Source organism: Hemibagrus wyckioides, linkage group LG07 (assembly GCF_019097595.1).
Source record: "Hemibagrus wyckioides isolate EC202008001 linkage group LG07, SWU_Hwy_1.0, whole genome shotgun sequence".
Taxonomy (NCBI): domain Eukaryota; kingdom Metazoa; phylum Chordata; class Actinopteri; order Siluriformes; family Bagridae; genus Hemibagrus; species Hemibagrus wyckioides.
This window is the reverse complement of record NC_080716.1, coordinates 7,525,597-7,543,685: the sequence shown is the minus strand read 5'-3', so window position 1 is coordinate 7,543,685 and position 18,089 is coordinate 7,525,597. Positions and strand designations below refer to the sequence as shown.

Genomic DNA, 18,089 nt, shown 5'->3' with positions numbered 1-18,089 from the left:
TAGTCTGAGAACTTTGATTGTATGACCGCTTGTGAGCTCAAGATCCTTTTTTTTTTTTTAAAGATACACAAACAATTTTCTTCTTTCAACAGAGACTTTCTTTAACTTGCTGTTGATTGTACCAAGCTTCATTATTATACAGTACCACGTCTTAAAATACAGGTTAAGAGAATTTAATGCCTGGACCACTACTTTGACAAAGAAACCTACTGCTTATAACATATACAGTATATTGATCTATAACCACAGTCAGTATGTTCTGTAAGTTATATCTATCCACAAATACATGCACTATAAAAATTCCAGCATATTCTAGCAACATCACATGGCAAGATCGCTTAACAATACATCCAGAATTCTGCTCTAATGTGGACATTTATGAGACATGAGTCAGACTGAATAGATGAAAATATTCTCTTGTACCTTGATGGCTGAGGTGGCGATCTGTAGGTGGTGGAGCCTCCTGAGGGTGCTCTCTCTATCAGTGAAATAAGATGCAGCCAGCTGGTGCAGGATTTCCAGAGACACAGTCGAGCTGTTGCCGTTAACCTCAGACTTCTTGCTGAGCTTCTGTTTGTCCAGGAAGATGGTGAGAGACTCCTCGCCTTCAAAAGAGATCCACACAGAGCCCAGTGTGATATAGTAAAGCTGCAAGAGGCAGGAGGTTTCACTTTCACAAGACAATGTGAAGTGACAGTGTATCCTACTCTGGCTAGAAAAGTCGTTTTGGGAGCCGTGAGCTGTCCAATGCACCTCTATAAGATCCGAATGGAGGATAAGCAGCTCAAACTCAGACTGTCAGCACATTAAATATGGAATACAGCGCAGGAGAAGTTTCCAATTCAGTTTGCCAACATTTTGGTCTATTTTAGTTCCAATCCCAACTGCGCCAGGTAAAAAGCATCCTGCAGCCCTTGATCACCAGGCTCAGGTGTGCTGGCAGATGGAATCGAAGAAAGATGTGAAGTGGGTTTGGATGTTTTTTACAGCATAAGAAAAAAAAAACATAGGCTTTTTATTCTTATATAGTCGGGCTTGATTTTTATACATCCATTTTCCACAACTGTATATTGTTCATTTGACTAATTGTCCGCAGAATAAAAGGTTGAAAGGTATTAAACTGCATAATCAGTGCATAATCTATATTTATTTCAGATGATTTCCTATCACTCATATATTTTTAATGTTTTTATAACAAAGTTTTCTGTGTTTGTGTTCATTAAGCAAAAAGTACTAATATATTCATCTGCGTAAAAAACGACAGAATGGTAAAATTTAAGGTATAAGAAGATACAGTATATAAATACAAATCCTAAATGCATGGCTATCGACTGCAAAAGCCTTTTTTTTTTTACTGAATAATGGTGCTGTTTTTCTGTCATTATCCTGTATAAAATATGAATGTGAAATGTATGCTTGGAGCTAATTTTTGGATTTCTGGATGTTTTATTATTATTATTTATTTTTTTTTTTTACAAATATCATTATCATAGTTTTAATACGCATTTCATTACTATTGAGAAAAATTATTGAGAAAAGCCTAGCTCCATTTCTGCTCTCAGCACAGGAATACTTCCTCATATTTCCTGATTACCTTCAGAACATTTCTGTAAGACTGCTGCCACCACATTCCTGTGCAGCTCTCTGTTCTCAACATCCTCTCTACTTCCCAACACCTCGACTCAGCTCAGCAGATAATTAATAAGCCCTCTGTGAGATGTTTTTTTGAGGTGGTGTAAGGTGAGAAATCTTGAAACTGTGTAAGAAAGTGGACTCCTAGGACTGAGTTGAGAACTACAGCTTCTGAGGTTCATAGAGTGACCAATATCCAATATATAATTCCCTTTTTTTTGGACATTGTGGACCTTTGGACTACACATGGAAATGTACACCTGTTTGCATGTGTTATAGGTTTACATTTCCATAAACATTAACATTTTTGCTAAAATTCTTGAAAATTTAAACATTTTTAGAATTCAGTATGTTTTAAATCAACTCTACACATTCAGTTAATTTTTATATTATTTCATATTTTTTTAATTATTTTTTATAAGCTAGCTGGATGGATGGATGGATGGATGGATGGATGGATGGATGGATGGAAGGATGGATGGATGGATGGATGGATGGATGGATGGATGGATGGATGGATAGATAGATAGATAGATAGATAGATAGATAGATAGATAGATAGACAGCTGATAAGCAGCGTTTTAATTTAAAGCAAAATATTTCAAGATATTACTCAAGATATTAAGTGAAATACGTTCATGATTTACATCAGTAAGAGTTGGAAATATAGACTGGTGTAAAATGCACATGCAATGCATATGCCACAGGCATCAAATGTACCAACAATTTAAAAATGTATGCTACTAAGGATCGAGTTGACCGGTTATTACAATTATACAAAGAGAGCAGGAGTGTGTCTCCACTGATAAGAGTGTGCACAGAACGTTAGTTTTTGATTTAAGAATTATTGCATTGTAACAGATGAACATAAATTAAATTTAGCAGACACCATTAGCAGAACAGCCCACTTTGCCATTGACGAGTGCCTTTCTTTCTCTCAGAATGGAACATGAAGCACTGTGTCATTCGTATGCAGCGAGCGGTCCCGTCCCCGCTTCCACTCCTGCTTGACTGGTTAATTACCGGCATTCACTATAGCTTTGCCACTGCATTAGTCTCCCTTGTCACTGTAGCTTCATTGCACACACCTAGCAATAAGTGGCCTCATAATTAGCATCCACATCTTAAAAATGCAAGGATCAGTTAATATTACTGCTGTTAGAAACCAGGCTAAGGACCGATCTCTTCAGCCGAGTAATGAAATGTCAGGAAACGGGAGGTGTGTAGTTTCTTCTGCTGCTGAGTAAAGTGGCATCAAACATACCAGGAGGACGGTGGAAAAGGAACAGATAAATGTGGAGTCTCTGAAGAGGAATCAGCAAAATTTTATTCAAACAGATTAATTTCTGCTGTTTTAATTTCACACTGCACATACAAAATTGGGAAGATGTGCCCTAGCTCTCCTCTCTCTGTTCCTGTCTTCTGTTCTCTGTTTCTCCTAGCTCATTTTCTTCTTCCCTCTCTGTAACCTACCTCTCTCTACTCTCTCAATTTCTCCTGTTTCTGTTTCTCCTGTCTCTCTCTCCTCTCTCTCTTTCTCTCTTAGCTCTCTCTGCTCTGTCTCTCTGTCTTTCCTAACTCTCTCTCTCTCTCTCTCTCTCTCTCCTTCTCTCTTAGCTCTCTCTGCTCTGTCTCTCTGTCTCTCTCCCTCTCTGTTTCTCCTAGCTCTCTGTCTCTGTTTCTCCTAGCTCTCTCCTCTCTCTCTGCCCCCCCCTCTCTCCCTCTCTCTGTTTCTCCTAGCTCTTACCCCACTCTCTCTGTTTTTCCTAGCTCTCTCTGTCAATGTCAGTACACATCATATCTAACTGAATATTTATCTGTAAAGGCATGGCATCATCTCATAACTAACTCATAACTAAATAAAGAATCCATTTTGGTGTTTTGGGGAGAATCTACAGGCAAAAAATATAAATATATAAAGCTCAAGATACTCGTCTGTGGAAAAAAAGAGTCTCCTGTTGTAAGGTTCTACATGAAACTTTTAAAGCTTCATAAACTTTTTAATTAGGAAAAAAAATCCTTGTGGCTTTAGAATTAACCTGTCAATAAAATTTACCAATCATTTTTAATTTAAGACTTGATGTTTAGAGAGTAGAGATTACATGTAGCACAAACTGTTCTACTTTCTAATGGAGCAGAAGATCCTAACAGGGACAGATAGAAACTGCAGTAATACCTTTAATATTACTTATTGATTATCAAATAAAAATTTCACAAGAGTCTGTTACAGAATGGGGATCTATACATTTGAAGCAATTTCTCATAATGACAACTTACCCCCAAGCGTGGCAGATACTAAGAAGTGAGTGCCGTATTTCTTGATCAGGTTTTCATGGATCTGCTGGAGTGTCGGCCTCCTTCCAAGTAGCCTGAGGTTGCGTAGGAATTCAGGAGACAGAGGCAGTGGAGCCTTGAAGAAATCTCTCTTCTCTGTAGCCAACCTGTTCACTTTCCAGTGACTGAATTCCCTGCATGAGGGGCAAGCAAACAGGAAAAAAAAAACCATACAGGACTTAAATTCAGCTGTGTTAAGGATTGCGATTCAATTTGCATTCTGATTTTGGGGGAAAGCTGCCAAGTATTAGTGTAGTGTGTATGCGTGTAAATGTGTGAAAGCAAAAACGGGAATATCAGCAGAAAACAGGCCAACCTCATATAAATATGCATCAAAACATGAAGCTGAATATTGAGCCTTTGAATTTGAAGTGGGGTGAGCATGATACAGCTCTTCCAAAGCTTTACAATTTACAAGAATTACACTGATAGCAATTTTTACTCTCTGCATCTATACTTTCTCATTTGCATTTAGATTTTACTCTATCAGCATCTCCAGCTATAGACCTAAAACATGCTGCTTGCTGAAATTGATTCTAATATACAAAGTTTACAATGCAGCATCTGTAAGCAACATATTCTTCCTGAATTGCTTCCAGGAAGAAGGGATCTGCTCTACATACAGACTGCAAGATCAGCTGTCTCTAAAGTATTATCTCAAGAAATAGAACAGTGTATTTAGGGCTGTTCTTTCTGATCTCAAAGAGTTAATTAGCAAGCAAGCAAGCCTGCTAGCCATGCATAAGCTAATGATGATCGATGGTCTTAATTAAAGAGTTTTAGCACCAACTGATTGCACCTTGAGCTTGGCTTTTAGAGAGGAAGCATCATCATAAGTACCTGGGCAAAAAGGAACCTCAACAGTTTGATGCTGAAAACATTGATCCCAGATATAAAGTGCACTTTACTGTATATTTTACAGTAGAATACTAGTAGCCCTTGTAAAATGTGAATTAATAATAAATCACTGTGCAATGAAATAAGATTTGTTTACTGTATCCATTACTGGAATTATAATACTATACAATATACTTCTGTAAGGCAACAGGTGTTTATTGGCTACTCCTAAAGGTTTATAGGGCATTCACTTTAAATGACAGAAAATATGTACAGTTAAAATGAGCCAAAACGACAATTATTTTAATTTAATTTACATTCATGGTGTCTATAATTCTATAAATGGGCCTTTTGGATTTAGCTGACTTGTATTGGCTTCTACCAACATTAGCACAGAGTGCTGAATTCTCAAATCTGATTAGTCACGCAGTGTTGATTACATTTTTTACTTTTCTATAAGCACAGCTCTGACAGTAGTGCCGGCAAGGCAAATCACAGCTTCTGATACATTCATATCTATAGTGCCGACTCCTTTGCTGGAACTTGAACGGAGAATAAAAGTAAAAACATATAAGCATTGATCTGGCTAAGCTTTCTGTGAGGAAATGTTTATTTAACATTTAACAAAGGAGTCTTGGCTGACAGAACATTCAGCGAGAGGGCTTTGCACTTTATGGTTTCTCTGTAGCAAAATTTCTTATTTATTGTGTCTTGAATTTAAGACAAAGAAACAAAAGAGAGGCTGGCGAGGGGATGACTGCTTGTACAATGTAAGTGACATCAAGGAAATAACTCGCCTTACAGATGTTCCACATTGTTAAACGTAAAAAATAAATCACTCATACTCATATTTTGGTATTTAAACATCTTCTTCTTCTTCTTTTGGCTTTTCCCTTCAGGGGTGGCCACAGCGAATCATCTCTGTCCACCTATCCGTATCTTCTGCATCCTCAACACTTACACCCACTAGCTTCATATCCTCATTTATTACATCCATATACCTCCTCTTTGGCCTTCCTCTTTGCCTCCTGCCTGGCAGCTCCATGTCCAACATTCTCCTACCAATATACTCAATCTCCCTCCTCTGAACATGTCCAAACCATCTTAATCTGGCCTCTCTAACTTTGCCCCCCAAATGTCCAATATGAGCTGTCCCTCTGATCTAATCCTGTCCAACCATGTCACTCCCAAAGAGAACTTCAACATCTTCAGCTTCAGGAATAAAGGAACAAGAAATTAATCAACTTTGGAGTGGTAATGCTTCATACCAGCCTATCATTTATTATTTTCTTCCTGTTGATGCTGGAATAGGTGTTAGATTACACATTCCTGACTCCAGAGCAGCCTACAAACATGGCACAGAAAACTACAAAACCCAAATTCCCTTAAGTTCACATTCACCAGTCTACTGATTACACACCTGGACTCAATCACCTTCTGAACACACACAAGCAATGGTAAAGTATACACTCTGTGTCTTTTTTTATGTGCGACTCATTACAATGCCTTTGAATTACTGTTAGTCTTTCTGGATAGACCGTGTTTTCTTTCCCGTTTTTTTGATATCGCCTACTCTAGTTCATGCTGTTTGTTCATTGCCTGTTTTTGGATTACGCGTTTGTCTCATTTGCCTCGACAAGATCACTGTGTACCTGCACCTGTGTCCACAACCATCACACCCTTGTATGTTTTATTCCTTACCTCTAACCTGAATCTAAAACTAGAATATTATTAGAACAGGCAAGTGGGAGGACACTCAATGGTCCTTAGACACACCCTTAACTGAAAACAGGGCCTCCTACTGCTGTCTAGTATCCTTTTTTTAGCAAAGTCTGTGGTAATTCAAGGTGCCAAACTTAGCTTCATAAAAATATAGTTGACGTGAACATTTTGTGCGTGAATGACCTGAGACTGGAAGATCAACTGTGTAGTTAACTATAATGCGGTTGTTATTTTTCATAATGTCATAAACAAATGTGTTTTAAAAAGATTAAACTCATTTCTAGTTAATTTATGCCAACAACTAACTATCTATCTACTTAACTAACTTATGCCATTTGGCAGACGTCCTTATCCCAAAAGTCTTCCATTTAACTCTTTTTTTTAAATAAAACTGAGGGTTAAGCGCATTGCTTAAGGGCCTTGAAGCAGCTTGGTGGACCTGGGATTCAAACTCACAACCTTCTTATGACACCTTAACCAACCCACCTTCCAGTTCCCCAAAAACATGTTGTGCATGGTTCTGACTGAAGCAAAACACTAGGATTAGATGTTCTGCTAGATAAACATTTCAGTATGCACTGCATTTTCAATTCATTTACTGTAAATACTCTCAGTAAATACTAAGTAAATACTAAGTACTCTCTGTTAATACTACATATTTCTCCTCAGCGAATAGTGCTCCATAATAGAACATTGTAAGGAAATAAAACAGAACCGTTAAAATGCATTACAGCGTTATTCTAACGTCTAACACTGGTCGAAAAGTCAGTGTGCACTTTTAAATATCCCTCCTTTATGCAAACAAAATGGTATCACCTTGTCTTGAATATCGTACATATATGTAATAGGCTAGAATCACTAACCGGAGAAGATAGTAGGCTGTGACGTTTAGATTTTCAGTCTAGCACAGCAGTTATTTAAGGTATGATTCAGTGGTGTGCGACTGAAGATGCTCAAGCAGCAATTCAAAAATAACATTAAGCAGGCGGATTTTCACTTCTGATGCGTTTGTGTGCTGCTCACATCCACCTGAGAAATACAGAGAGAATGAGTTTGTAAGACAGAACTGCTGATCTGCAACATCGCACTCTGTCAGATAGAAACTGGGTCTTCAGGCTTGCGTGTGTTAAGCTGTCAGTCAAACACATAGCTATGTTTCCCTTCTTGAAAACATTGACTTCTTCTCAAAATCTACCAATTATTTAAAAATCACACAAAACAAGGATCCAGACCAACAAAAAGAAACATATAATTAGGGTTATTTTTCTACTAGCGTCTTGAACTCAGCTGTCATTACAACCATGTGCAAGTTCAGGTCAGGTTTATACTGTGAGCCGTCTTTATAGAGCAGCTGGGAATAACAAATAATTAGACGCTATTCCTCGTCTCCAGTGCATTCCCACAATGTTTGTGCTCAGCAAGAAAATACAGGGCCTAGTGACATCCTTGCCTTCTCAAAAAAACGTTCCCTCTAGCAGAATCTTCAATTCTCCAGCTGCAAAGTTGCAAGACTTCATAAGCATGTCTTTCTTTCTTTTACTGTAATTAGAATGTTTCTTCTAAATAGGATAAACTATTGTGCTGTGTGCCAAATGCTCAGAGCGTTCCTCCCATTGCCTTTGCATCAAGCTGAATAGCCGAGACTCCACGTCTTGACTGGAATTAAACTGAATCTCATTAATTGCTTGCTGGGAGTTTTTGGCGTTGAGTGACTTAATAAGATTTTCTGCTTTAGTACCTCTGTGGTGTGCAATGAGAAGAACATAATAAAACACAGATTCCTCAGACATGTGGTGAACATGCATCTTGACAGCTTTTTTTTATAAACATTTTCCATGTATGTATTAAACAACTATTTCTTTAAAGTCTGTGTATGTCTTAATGTCTTAGAGGCACACAAATGTCATTATGTCAGTGAACATGGCTCTAAATACAATTGTTTTTAAGGGGAATTAAAAATTATTATAGTCAGGGCGAATGCCATCACACTGGGGGGTGGGACTCTAAATTCCATCATGGGTGCAATGCTCCAACCTTCATCTTAATAATAGAGTTATTCTAAATCCCATCATGGACGAAGGGCATGGTTATAAATGCCATGATAGGGAGCTTGGTTCCAAACTCCATCCCAGTCAAGAGGTGTGGCTCTAAATACCTTCGTAGTTAGAAGGGTGTGGCTCTAAATACCTTCGTAGTTAGAAGGGTGTGGCTCTAAATACCATGATAGTTAAAAGGGTTTGGCTCTAAATACTTCCACAGACAAGAGGTGTGGCTCGATATACCATCATAGTTAAAAGGGTGTGGCTCAAAATACCATCATAATTAAAAGGGTGTGGCTCTAAATACTAGCACAGACAAGAGGTGTGGCTCTAAATACTATCATAGTTAAAAGGGTGTGGCTCAAAATACAATCACAGACAAGAGGTGTGGCTCGATATACCATCATAGTTAAAAGGGTGTGGCTCTAAATACCATCATAATTAAAAGGGTGTGGCTCTAAATACTAGCACAGAAAAGAGGTGTGGCGCTAAATACTATCATAGTTAAAAGGGTGTGGCTCTAAATACGATCAAAGACAAGAGGTGTGGCTCGATATACCATCATAGTTAAAAGGGTGTGGCTCTAAATACCATCATAATTAAAAGGGTGTGGCTCTAAATACTAGCACAGAAAAGAGGTGTGGCTCTAAATACTATCATAGTCAAGAGGTGTGGCTCTAAATACCACAACAGTTAAATGGGTGTGGCTCTAAATACCATCACAGTTAAAAGGGTGTGGCTCTAAATACTATCACAGACAAGAGGTGTGGCTCTCAATCTATCATAGTCAGGGATCGTGACTGTAAATTCCATCATAGTCCAGAGATGTGACTCCATCACAGACAAGGGTGTGGCTCTAAATCCATCATAGTCAAGGGGTGTGGCTCTAAATGGCATCAAATACATCATGGCTGTAAAAGCCCTTGCTTTTACAGACGTCTGCCTCTAGACAGGTAGCATGGCTCTAAATGCCATTGTAATAAGTGGTTGTGGCTCTAAATGCCAAACCAGTCAAGGGGCATGGTTATAAGTGGCATCTTAGTCATGAGGCATGGCTTTAAATAGTATACTAGGTGACATGATCCCGAACTCCATGATAGTCATCATAGTCAGGAGGCATGGCAGTAAAATCCATTACAGACAGGTTAAAAATTCTTTAAATTCCATTATGGACAAGGGGTGTGGCTCAAAATGAAATCAGAGTCAGAGGGCATGACTCCAAATGCCCTTATAACTCTAAACTCTGTCATAATCAGGGGGCATGACACTGCATTACATCATAATCAGGGCTTCTATCATAATCGCAAACTATATTTCATCACACTCAGGAGGCGTGACACTACATTTGATCATAATTGGGGGGCGTGACTCTAAAATCCATCATGATCAGGAGGTGTGATATCATAATAATGCTCTTGACTGTGAAGGAATTTAGAATCAATTTAGAGGGTGTGGTTCTAAACGCTACCACAGTCAGGGGGCATGGGGCTCTAAGTACCCTTATGTGTAGAGGGTGTGGATGTAAAATGTTGTGTGGGACTGTGGCTCTAAGCAACCATAGCAACCGTCTTCCCCGAGACACATCCAGCACAGTGCCAGTCTAGTGCAGTGACTGTGACTTTGATATTGAAAATCAAATGGTTTTGGCTGGATTTACTCCAGTGCTTAAAAAGGGGTAAAACGTCTAAAATGGAAGAAATGCAAGCATGAAGTAAAGACTCAAAATATTAGGAAAAGTGTGAATACAGCATGTGACAATTTTACTGCTGTTTGTTAAAATATTGCTGAAAGCAACTGAGAGGATTTTCTAGTGTGTAGACTTTAGTACTAACTAGATGTGGGCTGGAACAGAGCCTATGTTCTGGTCTGGTAATAATTTATAGAGACTTTCACTTTATTAGAAACAGTTATCTAAACATTATCTAATCAGTTATCTAATATATATATATATATATATATTGCAAAAGCACAATGCCAAAAATCATGTAGGTACAGTTCATCTTCACATCAAACAGCTGAGTTAGGACAAGGTGTGATCACTATGACTTTAACTGTGGCATGATTGTTGGTGCCAGATGGCGTGTTTGAGTATTTCAGAAACAGATGATCTCCTGGGATTTTTATACGCATCAGTCTCTAGAGTTTACACAGAATGGTGCAAAAACAAACAAGAAACATCCTGTAAGCAGAGGATCTACAGAGTGAAACACCTTGTTGATGAGAAGAGTCAAAGGAGAATGACCTGACCGGTCTGAGCTGACAGGAAGGATATAGTAACACAAATAATCCATCTGTGGTGAGCCGAAAAGCATCTTAGGACACACATCACAGCAGACCTTGGGGTGACTGAGATACAACAGCAGACGACCACATCAGGTTTCACTCGTGTCAGCCAAAAACAAGAATCTAACGGTAACATGAACACACACTCACCAAAACCAGACAGCTGAAGACTGGAAAAACATCAGGTGATTTTTTTCTAATCTTCAGTTGTCCAGTTTTTAGAGTTATTATATGAGTTATTGTATCATCCTTGGAAGCATTATCATTCATTTCGATATTTTATGTTTTTTATATGATTCTAAGCAAACATACATGTTATGTGTGAAATTCCCAGAAATGCTCTATTTCTGAAATGCTCAAATCTGACACAACCAAACAAACCATAATGAAAGTCATAGAGATCACACCATTTATCCATTTTGATGTTTGATGTGAATATTAACTGATGCTCTTGCTCTTTATCTGCAGGATTGGTTTTTTTTTTTTTTTTTGCATTACACTGCTGCCACATGATTGGCTGATAGGAAATCTGTGTGAATGTGCAGGTGTTATGGATGTTCCTAATAAACTGAATGGCGTTCCCTCTAATTCAGCGTGCTTTCACTTGTCGGCATATCAATACTTTAACTGACTGATGATGCAAAGCCCATAAATTTGTTACCCTTTTTAAATCACAGATTTAATCTCCTCGCCTGTGACAAAATCAATATGGTTCAATCAATGTATAGGTTGTAATATAGCCAGTTGATATACATGGGTATAATAAACTGTTTCATTTGTGTGTAAGGCTTTTTGTGTATTTGTTATGCTACCTCATATGAGCGAGTAAAACTCATTCATCACTACTATTTTATTGCAAACCGTTCTTATCCTGATCCAAATCTACTCCTAATGCTGTCATTTTCTGCTTTAGATATTTTGTATTTGGATCCAGTGGGGTTTTGCTTTTGAAAATAAAATAATAAGAGGCCATTTAAACAAGACAAATTTTACAGAAATACAGAAAAGCTGTAATGTCCTTATGCTCTAATGTCCTGTGCTTGTTTTTGACTGTAGCTTAAAATCATGTGGGTTATTTATTTTATTCATGCTATACAGAAATATTTTTACTGTAGCAATTCTACTGCAAACTCTTTCACGTTTATAGAGACATGCAGGCATACCCTGATATAATCACTCATTTCTCAGTTTATTGACTGAACCAATTTGTTACAGATATCATATTTCTTAACATCTCAGGCAATGTAAATGTAAATATATATATATATATATATATATATATATTCACCAACCATATAATTACTGAGCCTGCAGTCTTAGAAAAAATGTATATATATATATATATATATATATAAAGATCCTTTTAGGAAGCTACAAATCCCTTAAGGAAGCTATGTGTGTCTTATTCACAAAAGAGTGCACAAATGCTAGAAGCTCCCAGTTGTTTGTTTTGTTTTGGGTTTTTTTGGTTCATTACAAAGACACAAATTAATAATAGTTTAAGTTTATTAAGTAATATTTAAGAGAACACGATCTGCTGTGTTTATTCAAAATCATTGCGTACCACTAGAAACGGAAATGTCTGTAGGATCAGGAACTATAAGAGTAAGATTGAAAAACGTTCCTGTGTATCACTCCACCTCACAAAGCTATATTTAGCAGTTTTACTGACAAGGTGCTGGTGTGTAATCAACTATTCAGTGTGCTACCGCTTCAAAGGAGACAGTTTGCAAAGGGAAAAGTCAGGAAATACTGGTTATCTGTGTCAGGCGTTAGAATAATACGTGGCTAGTAATAATTAATCGATTAATTTATTCATTCATCAAATAATTATTTAAAATAATATTAGCTAGCACAGAGAGCACTGATGTCCGGTGCTACTGCATTCACTACCTCTTAAACATGAGAACGTGATTACGCAAGACACATCCATGAGGTACTTTACAGAAAAAAATGTATATTATTTAAAGAGGAAAAAACAATGTCCACAGCATATGTTGAGCAGACTGCTGCTGGAGTATTGTGAACACAGACTGTCTCACCTGGTTCAGTGTACTTTTTAAATAAACCTTTGTCCATATGCTTTCTGATTAGTTACCTCTTATCATGAATTAATGAATCTTTTTTTCTTTAAAAAAAAAAATAATTGTGGTGAAAGTCTGGCAAAAAAAAAGTGACATTTGGGAACTGCACAGACGTGATATTTGTTACAAGCTTCATCATATCTCTTCCAGGTGTACTATGTGTCTCGGTAAGACGAGTGTCTTGTCTTTCAGGTTCATCTCATTGCAGTGTGCCTTGGTTCGGCTCGGTGTGTCATTGGATGATTTGCTATTTGATCTCTGTTTGATGACTTGCCATGTACAGACCATTGCCTTTGTACCGTGCAGCCTGTCTTGTGCTGTATCTCAAAAATCACTCCATATTATTGTCTGTGTATGAAAAGCCTGTTCTCTGTGTTTTTTCTGCTGGGTCCTTTTGGATTTCAATTGCTTTGATTCTCTTTGTATATAGCCTGTATATAGCAGACAAACACTTGCCAACAGATACACTGTAAACAGCGGTAAATTATTCAGCCGAATCAGTAGTCTAGTACAGCCTCAAATTCTTCCCTCATGTTAAAATAGCAAACTCTTAAATATACTTAAAGTCTTAAAGTACATGAAAGATACACAAGAGGAAAAGACAGCTGCCTCTGATTTCACTGACGGATGTTAAAAGAGATATCGACTTGCTAAATTCCTGTTCCTGTAAGTAAAGCAAAACAGCAAAGCTGGCATGCTAACTAAACCCGTGACTCAATATTTTAACTAGCACAGACATCAGTGATGCCCAGCAGTGATTCCCAGCGCTACTGCATTGCCCATGCTGACCGTGGTACACTACAAAGAGTGAGGTGTTCAAGGTGTTGACTCGGCCTCTAAATTCCTCAGATCTCAATCCGATCGAGCTTCTGTAAGACGCGCATGTTGAGCAGACTGCTGTTGGACTATTTTGAACACAGTCTGTCTCACCAGGTTCAGTCTACTTTTTAAATAAGCCTTTGTAGTCGACATGCTTTCTGATGTGTCGCCTCTCATCTGTGTACTGCATCCATGCATCAGAAGCCAATTTAAATTTCATTCCCCTGCCTTCTGTTTAAAACAAGATTTGAGACTCAGTGTGAGTTGTTTTTGAAAGCAACACTGAGAAACTAAGTCTCGGCCCCTTTCGAAGCACTGCATTGTATTCTTAAAAAAAAAGACTAAGTACTCAATGCTAAATAAATAAGGAATGACAAAATCCTGCTTTCAGCAAAAATCCCAAGCAACGTAATAGCAAGAAAGGCAACTCAGCAAAACTCTGATACAAAGGAACACATCAATAGTGAATGTGAAATCTGATTTTAGATAGTAGAAGACTGAATACTGTTATCTCAATCATTCTTAGGAGAGACTGAAGTGGCAAATTGCATCAGGTTTTTACATAAGCACAACATACTCACACATACACACACACACACACACACAGCATTTTAAAATAAATCCTATTTTAATACATGCATCTCCGAGGTTGGCTGATGTTTCCATAATCTAAAATTCTGTCCTCTCATATTTTATAGAAAAAAGCTGCAGTCATCATGATTCACATTATCAAAGGTCTCCCAGTTCCCGTGCTATATCTCGTCAATTCCGTGCGACAGATTTGTATTTTCCTTTCCTTCCTGTCCATTACAGCTTAAGATATGGCAAGGTGTTATTTTCTTGCTGATGCACACTGCCCCTGGAAACCAGCTGTTACTAGGATACAATGTCCTCAGGGACTAAGTCTTGCTCCTGTAGGCCCCCGTCGGTTGTCATTGAAAGGACGGCGGCCCACAGGTAACGGCTCGTATGGGACTCCATCCATCTTCCGAAAGTTCTCCTAAGGGACTCTGTGGCGCCATGGCCTTTACTGATGTGCCTCATAACTATCCCATCTTACTTTTTCCCCATAAAAAGGCTTATTAAATAAAAAAAATAAAAATAAAAAAAAAATAATAAAAAAGGAAAGAACATGTTACAACAAAAATAAAAAGGGCCAACATTGTCTCTCTCCCTATTCACTATTCCTGTCATAAACATTCACTCCACACGCCACTGCAGCAGAGTCTCAGCTTGGTATTTTGGTGCCAGTCACGGTCCGGGAACGTTGCAGTTTACCGCACAAAAAAAACATACACTTCTGGTCAAATGTTAATTATTCCTGCTGTGAGACAACGCTGAAATTTACGGGACAAAATGAATGACACTATCAATTAAAAATGTACTTTTTTAGTAACATTCAAATAAACAAATAAAATAGTTAACAGCTGAAAAGAAGAAAACCTTACATTAACAAAAATATTACTTTATGAACCTGCTGCAATTAATATTTTATTTGGTGTTGTTTTAACTAGAATGAAATGGATTTTAAGAAGACTTTTCTGCTCATTTTGCAGCTGGACCAGGCTCCAGTGTCTCCATGACCTCATGTTTCTCGCTACCTCATTAGTCTCATCACAATCACCTGCTTTTAGCAGGAAACTTGTAAGAGTCCACTGTTTTGCTATTGTCTGTTTAGCTTCTATAGTATTGATTATACAGTGACTATTTGTAGGCAGGTCTCAGTATCAGCCACCTTGACTTATATAGAAAAACAGAAATTTGAGCTTTAGTATTGAGTAAAGTAGTATCTGAATAAGAGTAACTTTTGTTAATTCTGTACCTGAACAAAGGATCTGTCTGAGTTTTGGTTTCTCAGATTAAAAGTGATATTAATGAGTATTGAAATATACATGAAATTATAACGTTTACATTCTAATTATATATTAGATATATAATTCTAATTATATATATATATAATATACATTATAATTCCCGCCTTGTTTTTTTAACAGTGTAGCTGAAATTTACTAGAAAACAGCAAGTCCACAGCAGATGAATCAGAGGCTAGAAGTACACACAAATATATAATTTATATTTATTTAGAGATGCACTATTGAACAAAAAGGAGGTGTAGAAAAATACCTTACCTTACCTTAACATGATCTGTACTTATAAAATGTGTATGTCCTTCATGTGAATATTTTATATTTTTTCCCAGACACCGTGTCTGGCAGTATCTGTATTTGCAGTTCACACAAAGCTTTTACCAGGAAGAATCCCAGAATTTAGCATCTAAAGGAACCCATGCACTGCATATGTCTCTATTCCAATCTGAATGCAGCTAAATAACAAGAATTGACTTCTCCTGTGCTGGCATTCATTTAGCCCATTTTTCAAGAGAAAATTAAATATTAATTAGCATCAAGCATGCTGTCAGAGAGCAGACCACTGTGCAAAGGCAGCTGTTCCTCAGTTCGTGTCAGCGGGAGGTCATTTCTACAATATGCAAAAGTTCTGTTTTCATTGTTTCCAGTCACAGCATGTCTAAATTGAGTTAACCTCAGTCAGATGTTTTAGCTCAATCTGCCTGCCATCACAGCCTACTGGAGCTACAGATTCCTTCTTATCTTATTTAGAGATTTATCTCATAAAAACAATATATATTTGTTTTACATTTCTAATGTCTATTTAGTATTTATATCATAGTAAACAAATTAAATTAAATTAAATTAAATTAAATTTAATTTAATTTAATTTAATTTAATTTAATTTAATTTAATTTAATTTAATTTAATTTAATTTAATTTAATTTAATTTTTAAAAAATAAAATAAAATAAAATGTATTACTCTTAATGCTGTCCATAAAGTAGATATATACATGCTTTGAACAAATTGGGACAGAAAGTACAACTGTAAGCAAACTTCCTACTTTTTAACTTTTTAAATTGCATTAACTCTGAATAATATTCTGGCTTATTAGTACGCTAGTTGTATACAGTACTAAATAACTACTTTACTAGAAAGTGGCACTCTGACAATGCCATCCTGACGTGTTTGACTCTTCAAAATTTCCATTCTAGCAGTGATTTCTGCACAAAATATTAGTTTCATTGTTTCAGCTTGAAAAAGAAGACTGTCTTTGCTGTCTGTGGCGTTGCTGGAATCTCCTGAGCACATGCTCGAGCTAGCATTACATCACTCCTTTACAAAAAGCAAATCATTTCATCACTGTCTTTTCTCACTGTTATGCCAGTGATAGATAGATAGATAGATAGATAGATAGATAGATAGATAGATAGATAGATAGATAGATAGATAGATAGATAGATAGATAGATAGATAGATAGATAGATAGATTAAATAAATAAATAGATAAATAGAGTATTTGAACCCAGTAAATGTTTGAACCAAAAATCAAACATTTTTGGAAACCAGCACACAGATGCATGTATAAAGAATGGAGAGCCAATCAGATTATAACCTTCAAGATCCTAAAGACTGTAGCCAGAAAAGTCTACCCAAGTTTTAATTTGCTCAGTATCAAATTGATGAAGATTTTGAAGCTTAGCACACTCACATTTCATTTCAGAACCTTATTATTGTACCTTACTGTATATTAATACAGTCCAACCAGAATTTCAAGAGTTTGCAATTGCAGAGGAAGAGGAGGTCGACGAGGAGGACGACGAGAAGGAGGTCGAGGAGGAGGAGGAGGTCGAGGAGAAGGAGGAGGAGGAGGAGGAGGAGGAGAAGCTTGAAAATTTTCCACAGATTTGGGCAAAGATTTCTCATGTAACATTATCACAACATGCATTCAGCTAAAGCTTTCTTCACTGTGAGAAGGGAGTCACATACGTACAGCTATCATAGAAAGTAGTTACATGTGTTCACTGGTAGGAATTTAAAAGATGAATCCTTCACCAGTTTTCCGCAAAAATAGCACAAAAAACATTGAAAGTTGCATCAGAGATTTTTTGGGGAAAAAGCATTTTTGTTCGCAACAATCCTGAAGAATCCTTGAGAGACTACAAATGCATACCAAAGTAAAGTGAAAAGATGCTTTACTGATGAGTTGCACTTTTTTCAGACAAGTTAGTTTCAATAAGAAGCCGTATATTCACTTGAGACTCTTCAAATGTGCCTTAGAATATTTGTTTTTTATCCAAGTTTTGGACCATGGTGTTTGTTCAGATTAGGAAATCATGTGGATTCCTGTACCTGCCTTATGCTTGGACTGATTTTGTTCTAGTGAACTTTTATTTTTTTTTCTTTCTGCTTAAAAAATTTGTACTTATAAATATGAATAAAGAGCATTCAATTCACATTCAGCATTGAGAATCAAAAAAAAATTCTATA

At 37.0% G+C, this 18,089-nt stretch overlaps 1 protein-coding gene across 1 annotated transcript in view; it reads right to left on the bottom strand.

Annotated features, from left to right (window-relative positions):
- The window catches only part of brinp2 (bone morphogenetic protein/retinoic acid inducible neural-specific 2), a 121,053-nt gene that overhangs the window by 50,978 nt on the left and 51,986 nt on the right, over window positions 1-18,089 (bottom strand). The window contains exons 3-4 of the mRNA XM_058395996.1: window positions 3,910-4,100; window positions 424-605 (exon numbers count right to left, since the gene is read on the bottom strand). Coding sequence (XP_058251979.1) covers window positions 424-605; window positions 3,910-4,100 — 373 coding nt within the window. The remainder of the gene's footprint in view (window positions 1-423; window positions 606-3,909; window positions 4,101-18,089) is intronic.